The 21200-nt window shown below is 46.0% G+C and overlaps 1 protein-coding gene across 1 annotated transcript in view; it reads right to left on the bottom strand.

Annotated features, from left to right (window-relative positions):
• Positions 1 to 21200, bottom strand: part of GRIN2B (glutamate ionotropic receptor NMDA type subunit 2B) — a 1689627-nt gene that overhangs the window by 223984 nt on the left and 1444443 nt on the right. The window contains exon 8 of the mRNA XM_040359615.1: positions 18776 to 18929. Coding sequence (XP_040215549.1) covers positions 18776 to 18929 — 154 coding nt within the window. The remainder of the gene's footprint in view (positions 1 to 18775; positions 18930 to 21200) is intronic.

The following is a 21200-nucleotide window of genomic DNA, read 5'->3' as shown; positions in this document are numbered from 1 at the left end:
GAGGAGGAATGGGCAGTGGCCCAGTGTTTCCACCCACAGCAGGTGGTGGGCCTGCCTGGCTTTGACAATGATCCTCTTATGAGGACAGGTAATTTTTTGGAATTTCTATCTGGTGATTAGCATGTGTGGGTGGGGGAAGGGAAGATGTGCCAAGTGTGTGGATCCAACAACCTGTGATTGTTTTGTGTCCTCCCCAGATGGCCAGGAGGTTGCAGCCCCATCAGCCCAGGAGGTGGCAGCCCCATCAGGGCAGGAGGTTGCTGGCCCATCAGGGCAGGAGGTGGCAGCCCCATCAGGTCAGGAGGTGGCAGCCCCATCAGGGCAGGAGGTGGCAGCCCCATCAGCCCAGGAGGTGGCAGCCCCATCAGTTCAGGAGGTTGCTGGCCCATCAGGGCAGGCTGCTGCACCACCCCCAAGACAGGCTGATGCAGAGTCCCAAGAAGGGCAGGATTCGCCATGGGAGGGGAGTGCCCACAACTCCCCTAATTTGGATGTTGAGTGGGAGGAGGATGAGGGGGAGGAAGATGACAATATTGTGATTGGGCAGCAAATCATGATGGGCCAAGATATGACCTTTGAGTCATCCCCTGAGGGAACCCCACAGGCGCCCAGCAGTCAGGCCACCATCATGGGTCGCCCCTTCCAACCCTCCTCCAACATGCAGCAGCACCCATGGCTCACTCCAACTCCTCCTCCAAGGCCACAAGCCTCAGGGGCAAGTAGGAGGCCGACCCCGGAAAACAGGGGGGGGTTGGTGCGTCTGCCGGTCAGTCTGTTGAGGGACAATGTCCGGCAGACCCGCAGTCTGTCTGCAATCCAAAAAACGATGACCAAGGTGGAGCGCAGCCTGGGTGCAATGAGGGAGTCACTGGGTGAGGTGGCCACCAACTCAGTGGGGGTCATCACGTGTTTGTGGGACCTGAAAAACGCAACAACAGGCGTGGCCCAGGAGGTGACTGCCCTCACCCAGGCTGTGCAGGCCAATACCCAGGCTGTGCAGGCCAATACGGCTGACATTACTTCCTGTCTGACAAGGATAGCCGTTGCCTTGGAGGGAAGGCCAGCAGGAGGACAGACACCAGGGGAGGCTCCTTCTTCCCCTGCACAGACCCCCCCCCTGAAAATACTCCCTCCCCTGCACAGACCCCCCCCCTGAAAATACTCCCTCCCCTGCACAGACCCCCCCCATGAAGATCCCCCAGTCGGCCGTGGCCGTGGGCAGCCCAGAAGGAGCACTCGGCAACATCCTTAATTTGCAGGGGTACTTTTGAATTTTTTTTTTTTTTTTTGCTACTGTACTTATGATTTGGTTTATGTGTGTGAATGATGTGTGAATGTGGGGGGGGGGGTGGCATTCCTGAAAACATAAGGGTGTCACCCTCAGTTTTGGTGGAGTATGGATCCCCAGGACCAGGGAGAAGTCATCCTAGGTTCCTGAATGGTGTATGAATGCACAGTGACATAATTGGAGCCGTGGCGGGGCGTTACTGCTCCCAAGTACCAAAGGGGGGGGGTACTTGGATCTAATCCAATTAGATGTGCATGTGATGTGTCTGTGCTAGGGACCACAGTGACGTGCATTCATGCAATCTCATTGTGAGATAATTAATGTGCGTTTTGTAACAAAAAAAAAAACATTCTCATTGGCATATAAGTAATGTGCATTTTATGTGCAAAGAAAATATTTAAAGGTCACATAATCTCTGTGATTTATTCTGGGCAAAGCAAAAAAATAAAGATAATTAGGGTCCATTTACTGGGCAAAGATGCCTTCAGCCAGTTGTCTCCTTATTACCTGGCCCTCAGCAGTCCGGGTAGAGGGGTTTGGGGGGGGGGGGTTGCCTGGGTGGGGGGTTAGGTCAGGACAAATATCAACATGCAGGCCCCTTCTCAAAGCAAAATTATGGAGGATGCAACATGCCCCAATAATTTGGCAGACAAAGTCTGGGGAATACAAGAGTGTACCCCCAGTCTTGTCAAGGCATCTAAATCTGGACTTGAGAAGGCCAAATGTCCGCTCTACTATTGCCCGGGTCTGGATGTGCACCTCGTTGAATTTCCGTTCTCCGGGTGTTTGGGGGTTCCTAAAGGGGGTCATCAGGTGGGGTCCCAACGCATATCCTGAGTCACCTGTAAGGGAAAAGACAGGAGGATATTAGTCATGCATGTGCCCCTTGTGATGTCTGCATCATGGGGGGGGGGCATACCTGACACCAATGTCACTCACCAATCAGCCAGCTGTCTCCATACACATTCTGCTCCAAGTCTTGGTAGATCTTGGTCTGCCGTAGGATGTAACTGTCGTGGCACGACCCTGGAAACTTGGCACAAACGTGCCAGATGAGGCCATGGGCATCTACGATCACCTGGACATTGATCGAATGCCAGCCTTTCCTGTTTCTGAACAGGTGTTCTGTTTCATGGGGGGCCTGTAGTGCCACATGGGTGCAGTCTATCGCCCCGATGGTCCTTGGGAAGCCAGCAATGTTATAGAAGTCTGTCATGGCTTGCACACGCTGCTCCTCCTGGGTGGGCATCACAAACTGGTTGGTCATGCGCCGCAGTATGGCAGGGACCACCTGATGGACACATTTGCTCATTGTTGACTGCACCATCCCAGCCACACCTCCAGATGCACGCTGGAATGAGCCACTGGCTAAAAAATGGAGGGTTGCCATCACTTTTTGTAGAGGTGTCAGGGCATGGGAGCGTCTGGTTGGGGTGATAAGATCCTCCTGAAGAAGTTGGGTGATCTCCAGGATGGCCTCCCTATCAAACCGGTAGTTGCCAATCACCTCATAATCTGGCATTTGCCAAAGATCACGCCGTGGACGATAAACTCGCGCCTGTGCCCTCATCCTCCTGCTCTGTGCCCTCCTCCTCCTTTGTGCCTGTAAGGCAGCAAGTGCCGTCAGAATCATAGCTGGTCCTGGCATTTTTACACAAAGATCCTTCTCAACTATAGCTCTAAGCTCTAGTCACTACCTACAGCAAACCCTTCCACAGCATGTGTAAAATTAGGGCTGGTTTTATAATGTGGAAATTTAGTCAGAAAAACTAACAGGTGCGCACAGGGCGGAAAATACGGCACACACACTTAATTCTGAGAATCGCCCTAACTCCCTCATTTGCATCTTTGCCTATCAAAAACAGCGGCGAGCCTAGCGTAATTTGCGCCCGGGGATGCGCAGGTGTAACTAATTTAAGTACGGCTGAAAATACGGAAATGTTTGCTTAACTCGTTTTGAAGATCGTGCGCAAATATACGCGCCGTGTAAATTTAGAAAACTTGAGTTAAGTCTGCGTATCTCTTTTGAGAATTTGGCCCATTGTTCTTTCATGGCAGATAGAAGAAAAACAGATCTCTTTTTTGGATCTAGAGATCTCTCACATTAACGATCAATATGTCACGAAAACTTATTTTAAAAGCGTTGACCGGAACAGCTATCTCCCAATCACTAGTTGCCACCACAGAAATTGGCTGTTCAACATACCCAAGGGCCAGCTGTTAAGACTCAGGCAAAACTGTACGAACACAGAAGATTTCCGGATTTAAGCCACAATGATTGGTGAAAGCTTCTTCCAAAAGGGGTATGAAGATAAATTCATCCAGGATAACATTGAAGAGGCCACTAGAATACTCAGGAGCAAGCTTCTAGAAGAAAAACAAAAATTCACCAATAGACCAGATGTTGTCCCTGTGATTTTAGATTATAACGTCCACTGCAGGAAAATTGAAAAGATCTTCACGCGCCACTGGCACATCCTTAAAGCAGACAACAAACTTAAAGATGTTTTGCCAGAAAAAACTAAATTTATTTATAAACGCGCCCCCACACTCCAGGACCAACTGGTCAAGAATGTGATGGATCCCCCCAAGAAACAATTCACTTTCTTTTCAGGGAAAGGATTTTATCCCTGCAAGAAATGCTACGCATGTCTCCGTACTAAAAGACCAAACGAAAAGAAATCTACATTTCAATCAACCAGTAATGGCTCACAGTACGAAATCAAAGACTTTATTGGGTGTAACACAGAGGGTGCCGTATATGCACTAGAATGCAGATGCGGCCTTCAATATGTGGGTCGCACAAAAAGGCCCCTTAAAATCCGTATCAAGGAACATGTAGTCAACATCAGTGGCGGCTGGTGAAGTTTTAGGATGGGGGGGCGCAAGACCCCGCCCCTCCACATGTGGTCCCTCCCACTTGTCATAAGCCACACCTCTTATCGAATCCACCCACTCCGTCCCCTGTATTCCACTTGCTTCCACCCATAGTGTCAGGAGTATACATCTCAGCATCACAGGACAAAGTATATAGCCCCAGCATCACAAATCATGGTATATAGCGCAGCCTTACAGATCGGCGCAAACAAACTAAAAAATGACACTGTTAGTAATGAAGGACTCTAAATGGGCATGAGATTACCAGAGACTGCGGACATACTGCATGAGATTACCAGAGACTGTGGACATACTGCATGAGATTACCAGAGACTGCAGACATACTGCACGAGATTACCAGAGACTGCAGACATACTGCACAAGATTACCAGAGACTGCGAACATACTGCACGAAATTACCAGAGGCTGCGGACATACTGCATTGGGGGGAGGGATATCTCACATATGGATGTAATACACTGAAATGTCCCTGTACTGACATCTCTCATACTGATATAATACACTGCACGTCCCTGTACTGACATCTCTCATACTAATACACTGCAATTCATGTCCCTTACTGACATCACTCATTATACTGATAAAATACACTAAATTCATGTTCCTGTACTGACATCTCTCATCAGGCATGGACTGGGACAAATAATAGGCCCAGGCATTTTAGATTGAGCAGCCCAAACCAGGCACGGACTGACAACTCACGGGGCCCCGGGGCAATAAGATCATAGGACCCCTGTGTCCCCACCCACACTCAACGCTGTACTCAAATAAAATCTATGTCCTTTATTTCCCACAAATAGAGCTTTCTTTTGGAGGTATTTACTCACCTCTGCGTCACTTTTATTTTTGGGCTATAAACAAAGACAGACAATTTTGAAAATAAAAATATATATATTTATTTTTACTAGTAATGACAGCGATCAGCGACTGTGATATTGCGGCAGACATTTGGACACTAGCTGACACTTTGTGGGAACCAGTGACACTAATACAGTGATAAGTGCTAAAAATATGCACTGTAACTGTACTAATGACACTGGCTGGGAAGATGTTAAACATCTAGGGGCGATCAAAGGGTTAAATGTGTGCCTAGCCTGTGTGTGTGTACTGTGATTGGTGCTTTTACTAAGGGAAGTCCTGAATTTTATTCCCCGCTGACAGAACAGAGCTCTACCTTGTTTACACAGGCAGGGCTCTGTCCTGTGTAAATTCAAGATGATCGGCGGGTTCACCCGGTGATCGACATCTCCTGTGTTTAGTCACAGTACAGCCGGGTCGCCAGCAGTGTGTATTCCCTACCTGATCTGGAGCAGCGAAGCCACCTTGCCACTGTATGTCTATGTCTAGGAGGGAAAGAGAGATGGGAAAGTAGGAGAGAGATGGAGGAAGGGGAGAGAGGGAGGGGAAAGAGGGGGGTAAACGAGAGAGGGGGGTGGAGAAGGAGAGGGTGGGTGAGAGGAGGGGATTTAGGTAGGGGGAGGGAGAGGAGGGGAGGAGGGAGAGAGAAGGGGGGAGAGAGGTGTAGGAAGAGGGGGGTAGTGAGAGAGGGGGTGTAGGCAGTGGGGGGGGAGAGGTGGTTGGGGGGTGTAGGAAGAGGGGGGAGAGGGGTGTAAGAAGAGGGGGTAGTGAGAGAGGGGGTGTAGGCATTGGGGGGTAGTGAGAGAGGGGGGTGTAGGCATTGGGGGGTAGTGAGAGAGGGGGGTGTAGGAAGTGGGGGGTAGATAGAGAGGGAGAGAGAAGGAGAGGGGTGTAAGAAGAGGGGGTAGTGACAGAGGGGGAGAGGGGGTGTAGGCATTGGGGGTAGTGAGAGAGGGGGTGTAGAAATAGGGGGGTAGTGAGAGAGGGGGAGAGGTGGTTGGGGGGTGTAGGAAGAGGGGGTAGTGAGAGAGGGGGAAGAGGGAGAGAGAGAGAAGGAGAGGGGTGTAAGAAGAGGGGGTAGTGACAGAGGGAGAGAGGGGGTGTAGGCAGAGGGGGTAGTGAGAGAGGGGGAAGAGAGAGAGAGAAGGAGAGGGGTGTAAGAAGAGGGGGGTAGTGAGAGAGGGGTGTAGGCATTGGGGGTAGATAGAGATGGAGAGAGGGGAAGAGGGGGGTAGTGAGAGAGGGGGTGTAGGCATTGGGGGGTAGTGAGAGAAGGGGGTGTAGGAAGTGGGGGGTAGATAGAGAGGGGGGAGAGGGAGAGAGAAGGAGAGGGGTGTAAGAAGAGGAGGTAGTGACAGAGGGAGAGAGGGGGTGTAGGCATTGGGGGTAGTGAGAGAGGGGGTGTAGAAATAGGGGGGTAGTGAGAGAGGGGGAGAGGTGGTTGGGGGGTGTAGGAAGAGGGGGTAGTGAGAGAGGGGGGAGAGAGAGGAGAGGGGTGTAAGAAGAGGGGGTAGTGACAGAGAGAGAGGGGGTGTAGGCATTGGGGGTTGTGAGAGAGGGGGTGTAGAAATAGGGGGGTAGTGAGAGAGGGGGAGAGGTGGTTGGGGGGTGTAGGAAGAGGGGGTAGTGAGAGAGGGGGAAGAGGGAGAGAGAGAGAAGGAGAGGGGTGTAAGAAGAGGGGGTAGTGACAGAGGGAGAGAGGGGGTGTAGGCAGAGGGGGTAGTGAGAGAGGGGGAAGAGAGAGAGAGAAGGAGAGGGGTGTAAGAAGAGGGGGGTAGTGAGAGAGGGGTGTAGGCATTGGGGGTAGATAGAGATGGAGAGAGGGGAAGAGGGGGGTAGTGAGAGAGGGGGTGTAGGCATTGGGGGGTAGTGAGAGAAGGGGGTGTAGGAAGTGGGGGGTAGATAGAGAGGGGGGAGAGGGAGAGAGAAGGAGAGGGGTGTAAGAAGAGGAGGTAGTGACAGAGGGAGAGAGGGGGTGTAGGCATTGGGGGTAGTGAGAGAGGGGGTGTAGAAATAGGGGGGTAGTGAGAGAGGGGGAGAGGTGGTTGGGGGGTGTAGGAAGAGGGGGTAGTGAGAGAGGGGGGAGAGAGAGGAGAGGGGTGTAAGAAGAGGGGGTAGTGACAGAGAGAGAGGGGGTGTAGGCATTGGGGGTTGTGAGAGAGGGGGTGTAGAAATAGGGGGGTAGTGAGAGAGGGGGAGAGGTGGCTGGGGGGTGTAGGAAGAGGGGGTAGTGAGAGAGGGGGAAGAGGGAGAGAGAGAAGGAGAGGGATGTAAGAAGAGGGGGTAGTGTGAGAGAGGGGGGTAGTGTGAGAGAGGGGTGTAGGCATTGGGGGTAGATAGAGATGGAGAGAGGAGAGGGGAAGAGGGGGGGTAGTGAGAGATGGGGTGTAGGCATTGGGGGGTAGTGAGAGGGGGGTGTAGGAAGTGGGGGGTAGATAGAGAGGGGGGAGAGGGAGAGAGAAGGAGAGGGGTGTAAGAAGAGGGGGTAGTGACAGAGGGAGAGAGGGGGTATAGGCATTGGGGGTAGTGAGAGAGGGGGTGTAGAAATAGGGGGGTAGTGAGAGAGGGGGAGAGGTGGTTGGGGGGTGTAGGAAGAGGGGGTAGTGCGAGAGGGGGAAGAGGGAGAGAGAAGGAGAGGGGGGTAGTGAGAGAGGGGTGTAGGCATTGGGGGTAGATAGAGATGGAGAGAGAAGGAGAGGGGAAGAGGGGGGTAGTGAGAGAGGGGGTGTAGGCATTGGGGGTAGTGAGAGAGGGGGTGTAGGCATTGGGGGGGTAGTGAGAGGGGGATGTGGAAAGTGGGGGGGGGGGGTAGTGAGAGAGGGGGTGTAGAAAGTGGGGGGGGGTAGTGAGAGAGGGGGTGTAGAAAGTGGGGGGGTAGTGAGAGAGGGGGTGTAGAAAGTGGGGGGGTAGTGAGAGAGGGGGTGTAGAAAGTGGGGGGGTAGTGAGAGAGGGGGTGTAGAAAGTGGGGGGGTAGTGAAAGAGGGGGTGTAGAAAGTGGGGGGGTAGTGAGAGAGGGGGTGGAGGATGTAGGAAGATGGGGTAGTGAGAGAGTGGGGAGAGGTGGTGGGGGTGTAGAAAGAGGGGGGTGAGGGGTGTAGCAAGAAGGGGGGTCATGAGAGAGGGGGGAGGGAGGTGTAGGAAGTGAGAGAGGGGGGAGGGAGATGGAGATGGAGAGGGTGGGTTGATCAGTATATCTGCTATGTCCCACACCATTATACTGTACAGTACATCTCCAACCCACGTGTCTGTCTCCTGTCAGAGTGATCTCTCCCCTGTCTGTGTAGAAGACAGGCTGTTACACTTCGGTTCTCAGCTGCTCGTCTGTCCCTCTCCTTCACCTCCTCGCACCATCACATTCAGTAACACTTACCCTGCCAGTGTCCAGGAAGTGTCCTCCTCTTCCCCAGGCTCTCTCGGTCCCTCTTCTCTCAGGACCAGGAGCCGACCGCTATTTTCGTCAAAAATAGAATTACAGTAAGAAGTTTAATAAGGGGGGGCCGGCTGCTAGCTTCACTGAACATTAGGCAGCTAGCTTTGCTGTCAAAACTGCTCTGCTGCTGAGGGGAATGTGTAATGCTGCAGACTTACCTTTCCTTCATGCCCGGCTCACGGAGGTGCGTCCCTCTGGTCTGCAGAGTGCCGACGTCACTTCCTGACGTCGGCACAGGCACAGAAATATACTGGGTGCCGTGCACGCGCCCGGCCTCAAGTCAATCGCGCCGGAAGCTGTGGCGCGATGCGCTCCGCCACAAAGGCATTTTTTTTCTGCCAATGTAGCGCCACATCTGCAATCTCGTGATTGCACAGACGTGGCGCTACTCAATCTGCACTTGCCCGGCGCCCGGCGCTCGGACACAGTGCACATAAGGACGTTTTTTCGATTTTTTTTTTTTTAAAAGGGACATGTTGAAATAAAAAAAAAATTATTTTTTTTTTTATTTTTTATTCTTTTTTTTTACTGACTTGGGGGAGGGGGGGCGGCGCCCAGGCGCCCCCTATGGACGGGCCGCCACTGGTCAACATCCAGAAAGGCTTTGACAAGCATAGCGTATCTAGACATTTCGATGCAGTTCACAATAGAGATCCATCACATTTGAAGTTTTGGAGGATTGCCCCTTACAACAGGCCATGGAGAGGTGGACACAAAGTGAGATCTTTGAGCCAGTTAGAATCTAAATACATTTACAACATGGACACTTTTGCCCCTAGAGGTCTTAATATAGAATTTGATTTGAACTGCTTCCTGAATGACTTCTAGCCCCTCCCTCTTCCTCACCCTGATAACGACACCGACATGGCCCATCATGCACCTATTTCTTACTATGTTAGTTTCTCTATATACAGACACATGTTGCTGTTATTAGTTACCATGTTTGTTTGATCTGGATATGTCACTCCCAGGTTGAATGTGTGTGTTCTGGTACCTCTATATCAATAGGGGCTTCATATTATATGGCCCCAAGTAGGTACTTCTTTGACACATCCTATATATATGTATTTTTATATGTATATTTTTATATAATTTTTTTATATATTTTTTATATACTCCTTCACCCATGTCTCTGATTCATTACAGGTAGTTTCTTTCTACCATTGATTATCTGCCAATTTAATTCCACTCGCTGCTCTACAGCTGCACACACTCAGCTGACTGTGTGCTTATCAGTAATACATCTCTCCATACACCTTGTTATCGTTGTCTCGGCTGGTTAGCCATCCAGCCTATGACTCACACGCCCCCCTCTTCCCCCGCCCCTTTTTATGTATCTCCACATGTCCATTATATCTCCCTTGTTTTAATGTACGTCAGTACTGTTTTTAAGCCTTTTTTGATTAAGAAGCTGCTACATTCTGTCTGTATCTCCCATCTGCCAGCCATACTTCTGCTTATCTGTAGATGTTAGAGAATATGTGGCGGCGGTTACATACATTACATTGGGCTCCAACAAAATGGCAGACGGATGCCCTTAGTAGCAGACATTTCAATGGCCTATTTAAGACCCACTGGTACACCTATTACTCATCCCCTGATGAAGTCATGTGACATGACGCCACCCGTAGGGACAGGAAGTACCAGACCCCACACATCCTAACAGGAGGAACACGAGCACGGCGCTCGTTTTGTTTGGAAACATCTCACCATTGGAAATGTGAGTTTTTAACTTTTCTTTTATTAATCCTTTTTATGTGGAGCTGCACCATTGCCTTCCTTTTGTCTTTTGTTTATATACCCCTCCGAGCACCCAATACCCAGTGGATGCCTAGGTGGTAACGAAAGATAGAGGAAGTACACCTATCAAGACGGATCGCACGAACTCGCTGTTCGTAGGAGATAGGCCCGCTGCTAGAGGCCTCCATGTGAGTGCACGTGCATGTGATATATTATCTTCCACACCTGCAGTCACAGTATTATGCCATATTTGCCCTTGTCTTTCACTTTCAACATGACCATTTGATTTGGAGATTTTGATGTCACCTCTACCCTGCTGAACCTGTGAACATACAGTGTGTAAATTGGTTTTAGGCTGTCCGTGCTATGGCCTGGAGGTGAGCCTTTTATACCACTAGAGGTGTGCGCACCGAAGTCTGCTCTTCAACCACGGAATACCCCCTTGGGCCTCTATTATTGTTCACAGTGCACTTTAAGATTTCATTTGTGTTATTTGACGTTTTTACCTCATTACGGTCCCACATCTTCCCTCTTCTGGGACTTCTGGGACTCCATTTGGATTGTGTTTTATTTGAACTTTTTGGCACCCCCTTGGGCCTCTATTATTGTTCACAGTGCACTTTAAGACTTTATTTGTGTTATTTGACGTTTTTTACCTCATTGTGGTCCCACATCTTCCCACTTCTGGGACTCCATTTGGATTGTGTTATATTTGAACTATTTGGCACCATTCACATCAACTAAGCTGTTATTTGACTTCTTTACCTATTACGGTCCCACATCTTCCCTCTTCTGGGACTTCTGGGACCTCATCTGGATTGTGTTATATTTGAACTTTTTGGCACTATTCACATTAACTAAGCTGTTTGGTTTTACATGCTTCTCATGTTTGTGATGTTCATCATTTAATTTAATTATAGTGTATGATTAATATTTAATTTATGCTCACCATTACTGACTCACAGACCTCCCACCCTGACTGGCTCTAGCGATTACTCAGTGGTGGGTTTTTGCTACTCACTTCCTTGTGCATCTGCTCTTTCCCCTTCCTCACACAGCGCAGTCACCATCATCTATTTCATACCACCTACTAGTACTGTATTTACATCACTATCCATATACATAGATATGAGATAGTGGGACATATGGCATATAGATGTGGGACGGCTTACATAAGCGCCACATTTTGGAAAAAAACACAATTCAGTCCCATTAATGATAAACAGTGATTCACTGCAAGAAACATTCACATCATATGTGATATGTTATTGGGTTTCGACCAACACATGGGGATAGGTCTGGTCCTTTTTAGATATGCTTTTTCATGTGTGTGCATGCTCGAGAAAAAATATATAAATACTATTTTTGTGGTCTCTTTATATGACCTTCATATTATATGTCTGGGATACGCACACATGCTTCTGCACTCTTGGACCCTTTTGATCAATTTGATCTGTCCCCCCAGTTCATACAGTATATTAGTTACTGTCTGTCCATTTACATGTCTTGGTCTAATGTGGTTTGTCTCGTACCTTCCTTCCCTTTCTGTATCTCCCTATGACTCTTTCCTCCCCCTCATTCCCTCTCCTTAATTTGTGAGATTGTATACCCTTTATAATGGTGTTCTCACTGTCCTCACTTATGCCATTTGATTTGAGTAATATCTCGCTTTGAAATAGAACAATGACCGCCGAGCATCGGATTGTCATCAACAAATACTGTTCCTTTAAGATTCTATAGGGGGCGGTTACCCTGAATTGTGTAATGCCATTAAAAGGAACTATCAGAGGCCCGCCCATACGTCCAGTCGAAGCTACGTGAATCCCCTTTGCGAAACACGTTGTTCCATCGTATCCCGGAAGCAAGCCCTCCTCAGGCACGGGAAACCAGAGGGACACGACAACAGCTACACACAGCAGCTACACACAGCGACGTATCCGCTGCCTCTCTGAAGAGACAGTTCCAGCACCCCATTTCACCTTTCCATTGGCGAATCGCCCTACCAGTACTGTAGATCCGGATTCCCTATGGACATATGGTTGCTGTATGGGTGATGACCGGCAGATGCTTTCACCTCCAGGTTCCTTATTATGGGTATTGTATGCTCTGATTACAAGCTACTAACCACTCTGCAGTAACCCTCCCATTACTAGCATCCATTTCATTGTGTATTACCATCTATTTACACATATAAGATTTATATCCAGATCCTCATTGAATGTGATATTATCCACAGGATTTCCATCTGCCAATTGTCATTTTCATCTGGTATATGAGCTAACCCCTTTGTGGTTTCATCTATTGCCATTTCCTTTCCATCATTCAAGCCTCATTAGCCTCACTACGGACTCTGCTGGTTTTGTCAGCAATATTTTGGTGGTGCAAGATCTTCACAACCGACCAAATTTCAACCTCCATTGGGATTGTTGTTATGCTGGGTATCCCCTCCCCAATCCAGTGTTTCCCTTGAGGCTCATTACCTTTCCCCCTCCCTCTTCCCCACTTCCCCTCCCCTTTCCTTCCTACCCCACCCTTTCCCCCACCCATGGGCTATAGCCTTCCAGGGACCTATATATGGATGGCCTGTTTTATTCAGTGAATTCTAGAGATTTATATGACCCTCGTCGTGACAAGCCATCTGTAACGGTCACCACCGTTTACGATATTACATTCCATCGCCCCACGACAGCTTATCCGACAATCCAGCTGACAGGCACGACCCATTCCATTTCCCAGAATAACTAACTGAGACACAAGCTCTGGTTCTGGTTTCAAAATGAATGAACAAACACTTTAATGGTTCCTTAGCTTTCTTATATACAGTACAACATGTTACAGTTAATCAAAGGAACAAAGAAACTCTCCACCCCACATCCAGACAGACATTCTGTCTCCGCATTTAGAGGGGGTAATTGCTACAGCTAACAAGTCACATTCCACATCTAATCATCAATAGGTTTTTCACACAGTGTCATTAGCATCACACAATGGAATATCGTAAACGGTGGTGACCGTTACACCATCCATATAGAGATTTCTGGGCATCCGGACGATCAAATATTTGTTATTTATGTTGTTTGTTTTGTCCCGTGTTTATCATTGTTGTATCAGTGGCCACTTGTGGAGATTGTTCATATGCTTACAATTCCATCCGTTGGTGTCATATTTTAAGCATTTCTTCACCCTCTCCACAGAGAGGTGTTTTATGAAATACTATTTACTATTTATTAATAAACTTCTACATTTGACTTAGGTGTCACTCATTTGGTTCTCTGGTCCCCTACTGGCTAGGTATAGGACAACTTTTTTTTTGGTTTATATGCAGTTTTATTTGACCAGAGAGACGCCACCCACATTGGGTGCATAGTGTAAGTTAAGGTAAGTGTGACTTGCACACCCATTTTCCCTTTTTGTTCTTTTTTGTCTTAGTTACTGTAGGAAAGCTGGACAGAGCCGTAGAAGGTCCTTAACCCATCAGCAGGACCGGTGTCTGCTCCTTTGTGCAAGGAGGAACAGGATGAGCACTTCCAGAGCCCTACACAATTACTTCCAGCAGTCCACTGGTGTGAAGGTTTCTGACCAAACAATCAGAAACAGACTTCATGGGGGTGGCCTGAGGGCCCGACAGCCTCTAGTGTGCTCTGTGCTCACTTCCAGACACTGTGCAGCTCGATTGGCATTTTCCATTGAACACCAGAATTGGCATTTCCGCCACTGGTACCCCATGCTTTTCACAGATGAGAGCAGGTTCACCCTGAGCATATGTGACAGACGTGAAAGGGTCTGGAGAAACCACTGAGAACTTTATACTGCCTGTAACATCGTTAAGCATGACCGGTTTGGTGGAGGGTCAATGATGGTCTGGGGAGGCATATCCATGAAGGGATGCACAGACCTCTACAGGCTACACAATGGCACCCTGATTGCCTATAGGTTTCGGGATGAAATCCTCGGACCCATTGTCAGACCCTACGCTGGTGCAGTGGGTCCTGGGTTCATGTTGCGAGAGCATGCAGCCAGTTCCTGGAGGATGAAGAAATTGATACCATTGAATGGCCCCCACGCTCACCTGACCCAAATCCAAAAGAACAGCTCTGGGACATTATTTTTCGGTCCATCCGGTGCCGCCAGGTTGCACCTCAGTCTGTTCAGGAGCTCAGTGATGCTCTGGTCCAGATCTGGGAGGAAATACCCCAGGACACCATCCATCATCTCATTAGAACCATGCCCTGATGTTGTCAGGCATGCATACAAGCACTTGGGGGCCATACAAACTACTGAGGACCATTTTGAGTTGTTGTAATGAAATTTCAGCAAAATGGACTAGCTTGCTGCATAATTTTTTCACTTTGTTTTTTTGGGTTTCTTTGAATTCAGCCCTCTGTAGGTGGATAATTTTTTTTTGCCCGTTGAGATCTGATGTTTTTTCAAAGTGTTCCTTTAATTTTTGTGATAGACCAACACACACAAGTAGCACATAATTGTGAAGTGGAAGGAAAATGATAAATGTTTTTCAAAATGATTTACAAACAAATATCTGAAAAGTGAGGTGTGCATTTGTATTCAGCCCCCATTACTCTAATACCCTTAACTAAAATCTAGTGAATCCAAGTTCCTTCATAAGTCACCTAATTAGTAAATGTGTAATTTAAGCTCAGTACAATTACAGCTGTTCTGTGAAGCCCTCAGAGATTTGTTAGAGAATCTTAGTGAACAAACAGCATCTTGAAGGGCCAAGGAACACACCAGACAAGTCAGGTATAAAGTTGTGGAGAAGTTTAAAGCAGGGTTAGGTTCTAAAAAAATATCCCAAGCTTTGAACTTCTCATGGAGCACCATCATCTGAACATGGAAAGAGTATGGCACAACTGTAAACCTATCAAGACATGGCCTCCACCTAAACTGACAGGCCGGGCAAGGAGAGCATTAATCAGAAAAGCAGCATGGTAACTCTGGAAGAGCTGCAGAGATCCACAGCTCAAGTGGGAGAATCTGTCCACAGGACAACTATTAGTCACCACTCCTCAAATCTGGCAACTGGCAAGAAGAAAGCTATTGTTGAAAGAAAGCCATAATAATTACTATTTGCAAGAAGCCATGTGGGGGACAAAGAAAACATGTGAAAGAAGGCGCTTTGGTCAGATGAGACCAAAATGTTACTTTTTGGCCTAAAAGCAAAACGCTATGTGTGGCGGAAAAACGAATACTTCACAACCTGAACACACAGAATCCCCACTGTGAAACATGGTGTTGGCAGCATCATGTTGTGGGGATGCTTTTCTTCAGCAGGAACAGGGAAGCTGGTCAGAGTTGATGGGAAAATGTATGGAGCCAAATAGAGGGCAATCTTAGAAGAAAACCTGTTAGGCCCCGTACTCACGACCAAACATGTCTGCTGAAACTGGTCCGCTGAAACTGCATAAAGCTTGTAAAACACCCTAAAAAATGCTTCAAAATCACTAGGAATACTAGGAATGCTTACTTGTGTGCTTAATCATAAAATGTAACCTGAGTCTACATTAACCACTTTGGTGGTCTTAACCTCTTGACCACCGCCCCATGTCAAAAAGACGTCCTCCTTTTTAAAGTTGAATATCTCGATAACGGCAGCAGCTGCTGCCACAACCGAGATATTCATCTTTGCAGGGGGCGGTGGTGTACACGATAACGGCGGTCTCCGCGGCGGATTCACCGCGAGATCGCCGTTATCGGTGGCGGGAGAGGGCCCCCCCCCCCTCCCGCCGCTCTGCCGCGCTCTCCGCCGCTTACCGGAGCCGTCGGTAGCGGCGGAGGGGATCCGATGTGTCCGGCAGCTGAGCGGGGACGGGACTGAAGGAGAAATCTCCTTCACCCGTCCTCATAGCTCTGCTGGGCGGAAGTGACGTCAAAACGTCAGTCCCGCCCAGCCTCTTAAAGAAACATTTTTTTTTTTTGTCATTTGAAAAAATGACTTTTTTTTTTTTATTTTTTTTTTTGCATTTAAGTCTAATTATGAGATCTGAGGTCTTTTTCACCCCAGATCTCATATTTAAGAGGACCTGTCATGCTTTTTTCTATTACAAGGGATGTTTACATTCCTTGTAATAGGAATAAAAGTGATCAATTTTTTTTATTTTATTTTTTTCAGTGTAAAAAATTATAAAACTAAATAAAAATAAATAAGAAAACCAAAAAAAAATTTTTTAAAGCGCCCCGTCCCGACGAGCTCGCGCGCAGAAGTAAACGCATACGCGAGTAGCGCCCGCATATGAAAACGGTATTCAAACCACACAAGTGAGGTATCGCCGCGATCGTTAGAGCGAGAGCAATAATTCTAGCCCTAGACCTACTCTGCAACTCAAAAAATGCAACCTGTAGAATTTTTTAAACGTCGCCTATCGAGATTTTTAAGGGTAAAAGTTTGACGCCATGCCACGAGCGGGCGCAATTTTTAAGCGTGACATGTTGGGTATCATTTTACTCGGCGTAACATTATCTTTCACAATATATAAAAAAATTGGGCAAAATGTATTGTTGTCTTATTTTTTAATTCAAAAAAGTGATTTTTATCCAAAAAAAGTGCGCTTGTAAGACCGCTGCGCAAATACGGTGTGACAAAAAGTATTGCAATGACTGCCATTTTATTCCCTAGGATGTCTGCTAAAAAAAAATATATAATGTTTGGGGGTTCTGATAAATTTTCTAGCAAAAAAATTGTGATTTTCACATGAAGGAGAGAAGTGCCAGAATTTACCTGGTGGGCAAGTGGTTAAAGTGTTACTAAACCCACAACAGTAAAAACTGTCTGTATATGCAGAATAGCATGCTTGTTGTACTCACTGTGGAACTTAAGGGGGTTAATCCTCTGCATTGTGTAAAAAGGCACTTTGACACTATAAGGACAAATCCTTCCCTCCTGCACTATCTATCTTGGCAAGGCCATATGATACAGTGAGGGTAGCCATCCTGCACATGCTCAGTTTAGTCTCTATTGCCGGAGAGAACATGATATTGAAATCACACATTTGGGTGTGTATACAGGCTTTAGTGGAAGTCTCCTCTTGTCTGGAAACTCAGCACTGGACAAACTGCAGTTTATCATGTGACCATAGTATACAGAGCAGCAAAAAAGGTATATAGTGGCAATATTTTAATGTAAAAAGATGATTTATAAGCTGTGGGCATTGTAGGGGGGGGGGGGGGTTAAGGAACTATTTTCATATTACTGGGTTTAGTAACACTTTAATGCACAATGTCAAACACAAGGCCCGCGGGCCGAATCCGGCCCTCCAGGCCATTTCATGTGGCCCTCACCCTCCTCTGGTCCTCCTCAAGACCCTTACTTTCTGCTTTCAAACAATGCATCCAGCTTCTTCACAGCAGCAGCTTAAGGAAAGGGGGAAGCACTGTGATGTAAGGAAGAGTGGGGGACTCAACTTCTGATGGTGGGGTGGCTCTTAACATCTAATGTAAGGGGAGGGGATGCGCTGGATATCTAATCTTACAGATACAACCGGCCCTTTTGAGGGCAATCATAATGCTGATGCGGCCCCCGCTGAAAATTGAGTTTGACACCCCTGCTTTAATGTAACATGCTTCTTACAATTTCTGGGCTGGGAGTTGTTTGGGAGTTGTTTACAATTTGGCTATTTGTCTTAAATGATTTATTATATTGGAGGTAAGCTACAGCAGGTCAGTTAAAGAATACAGTTCAACAGAAAGGACTTTAAAAATCACACAGCTTTAGGTTGTTAAACATATATTCCATTTAAAAAATGAAATTTTGGCATCTTTATAGGGTATACCCAGTTCACCAAAATTAGGTAGTCTAATATCTCCCTGGATCATAGGTTTTCTTCAATTTTAGACAAACAATTTTAGTCTAACATTTCCTTTTTTTTTTCTTGCAATGAGAGTTACCTAAAGTATAAGGGTAAGCATACTATTTGTATGGCCAAAAATGTGCTTGACTCCTATTTAATGTGGGTGTTCAATTTATAATAAAACCGGGGGAAGTTTTGTTCGTATAGGGAATAATGAATAAACATGTTATAATATACAGGTTAAATAAGCACCCGAACATGTGTTTATATTAATTTCCTGTCATTTTCTATACAGCAGGGTTCAGGCTGGGAGAGGAATTATAATGACTGCGGGCAATTCAGGGCTCTGGTGTTTTATTTGTTCTGAAAGAATTAACTTTGCATTTAATTGGCTGGTGAACCACATAACACAGTTCTTAAACCCCGTAAATAATCAATGAGGCGGAAAGTTCTTTGAAAGGTTTTAGACAAATGTTGATGTATGTTTACCGTGGTTGGGATGGTTGTATAACAGAGTCAGCACAGATAAATAAGTTTGGGCCTTTATCGTTTGTCTTTTTTTCTAGCTTGTTAGGTCGCTTAAAAATTTGTCACATAAAAGGCAAATGCAAGATTTATTGTTTAAAGCATGGAAACATTTTTGTGAAGGAAAATAATAGGTGAAAATGGATCTGAGGACAATAATGGGGTAGAAAAATATAAGTGGGTAGAAGGGCAAGAACAGAGACACAGCAATTTAATATTTGTACATTAACTTACCAAGGAAAGCAGAGGGAGACACAGTCCCATTGCTTCTTGAGACCATGACACTAATACCAGTTTCTATAAATGGAACAGAAAAATCCACTACTTCTGAGCGTTCCTCATTTATGGTAAGTGACCCAACAGCCATATATGCACGTTTAGTTACCACCTAATGAGTTAAGAAAATGTTAAAGTTAAATACTACATAACTAAAGCATCTCAATGGATGTAAACAATTACCAGAACACATGTCTATTAACAAATTCCAAGTGTTTTCAGTCTTCAGACACAATAACATTTAATTGCACAAGGGCCAAGCAATCTGATACACTGACAGATCTGCAGGAGATCTTTATGGCACTAGGGATCTGCTGATCTCTGGTGCAATGCTTTACAGGCTCCTGCAACAAAAAACAATAAATGCAATTTTTTTTTGCCTGCAAAAAAATTGCATTTTTTTTTTTTCTTTTAAAGTGAACTTATCCTTTAATCGCTATATGAAATTTCACCGCCTGATAAAATTCTCCATTTAATTACTGTTACACCAAAAAGTAGTGATCATAAATAAGGAATTATATCTACTCTCCAAGGCATTATATTGTTTTTACAAGGTCCAATTTGTTATAGCGGTGGTCAAGGGAGGTAATACAAAAGTAAATACATAAGTGGTTATCAAACGAACCCACCAATAAGAAGAAAGTCCCACCGTCTGGCCATGTTTATTCAAATTTTATGAGAGTATTCTTTTTCCACTCAATAGGATGGCAAAGTGACACATGTAGGGGGGAGGACCATCTACATACACCGGGCCAGATTCAGAAAAGAGATACGACGGCATATCTCCTGATACGCCATCGTATCTCTGAGTGCGGGAGGTCGTATCCTTGCGACTGATTCAGAGAATGAGTTACGCATAGATATCCCTAAGATCCGACAGGTGTAAGTTTCTTACACCGTCGTATCTTACGCTGCATTTTCTGGCTGGCTGCTATGTGGCGCTTCCGTTTGTTTACGCAAGGAATATGCAAATTAGTATTTACGCCGAATCAGAAACGAAACGCCCGGTGCTTTTTTTTACACGTCGTTTGCGTTCGGCTTTTTTCGGCGTATAGTTACCCCTGCTATATGAGGCATAGCTAATGTTAATTATGGCCGTCGTTCCCACGACGAAATTTGAAATGTTTACGTCGTTTGCATAAGTCGTTTCGCGAATACGGCTGGACGTAATTTACGTTCACGTCGAAAGCATGACGATTTTCCGACGTCATTTGGAGCATGCGCAGTGGGATATGTCCACGGACGGCGGATTGCGCTGTTCGTTAAAAACGTGGGGTCAGTACTATTTTACATAGTACACGCCCCCACCCAGCCTATTTTGAATTAGGCAGGCTTACGCCGGTCCAGTTACACTGCGCTGCCGTAAGTTTAAGCGCAAGTTGTATGTGAATAGACAACTTGCTGCTCAAACTTACGGCGGCGTAGTGTATCTGAGATACGCTACGCCCGCCTAAAGATAGGCAAAGCTCTCTGAATCCGGCCCACTATCCGGAAGGTAGACACGATCTCATGAGGACACTCAGATCATCATCATCAGAGAGACACCACTTTGGGAAAGCTAATCTCCACCCATTAATCAGCAGCCATCTTTTGGGTCTGATCTTTAGTTATCTAAAAAGTTACCTGATACTTGGAGGGTAATTATAACATATCTTCTGTAGATTTTGCTTGCTTAAATTAATAATTATTATTAATAATGATAATAATTAATTATTGAATTGAATCCTCTCTCTCTCTCTTGTTCCAAGCAGGAGTGGTAAACAGCACATTGGATATAGATGAAGTGCAAAGCAATCAGACCAGTGGGGTCATATATAGCAACAATTTAAACTGGGATTGCTGCACTCAAAATTTATAATAGTCCATAATAGTATACAAAAGTTAAATGTTATGTTCCAAAAAGCAAGTGTGGGACATAACGCCCTTCTTCCGGCTGAAACACAGCTAAAGTGAGATGCATTGCACACATTATATATATATATATATATATATATATATATATATATATATATAGCTCTCACAAATAAGTCATATAGAGTAGGAACTAATTGGTTACACATGATACAATTTATTGATGTTTATTTAATTATTTATTTTTTTGTCATTTCAGAGAGGTAAAAAACAAATGACGTTTATTCATCCCTCCAAAAGAGAAAGGCATATCCTGTAAGAAAATCTGTTACAAAGAATAACCAAAATTACTATCTTTTAACCCTTTCTTTTACTGCCTTTTTTGTATCAGTAATCATAGATCACTCAAAGGTTATCCTAAAGCCCCTTGTTTTATTACTAATACAAACATTTCAAGCTTTTATTCACAAAAATATATGCAAATTAAAATCTGAGTTCAGTCTCCTGGGGATTAAGGTGTTTAATCGGTGTG

The sequence above is a fragment of the Rana temporaria genome, chromosome 7 (genome assembly GCF_905171775.1).
Source record: "Rana temporaria chromosome 7, aRanTem1.1, whole genome shotgun sequence".
NCBI lineage: Eukaryota > Metazoa > Chordata > Amphibia > Anura > Ranidae > Rana > Rana temporaria.
This window is presented reverse-complemented; position numbering and strand designations above follow the sequence as displayed.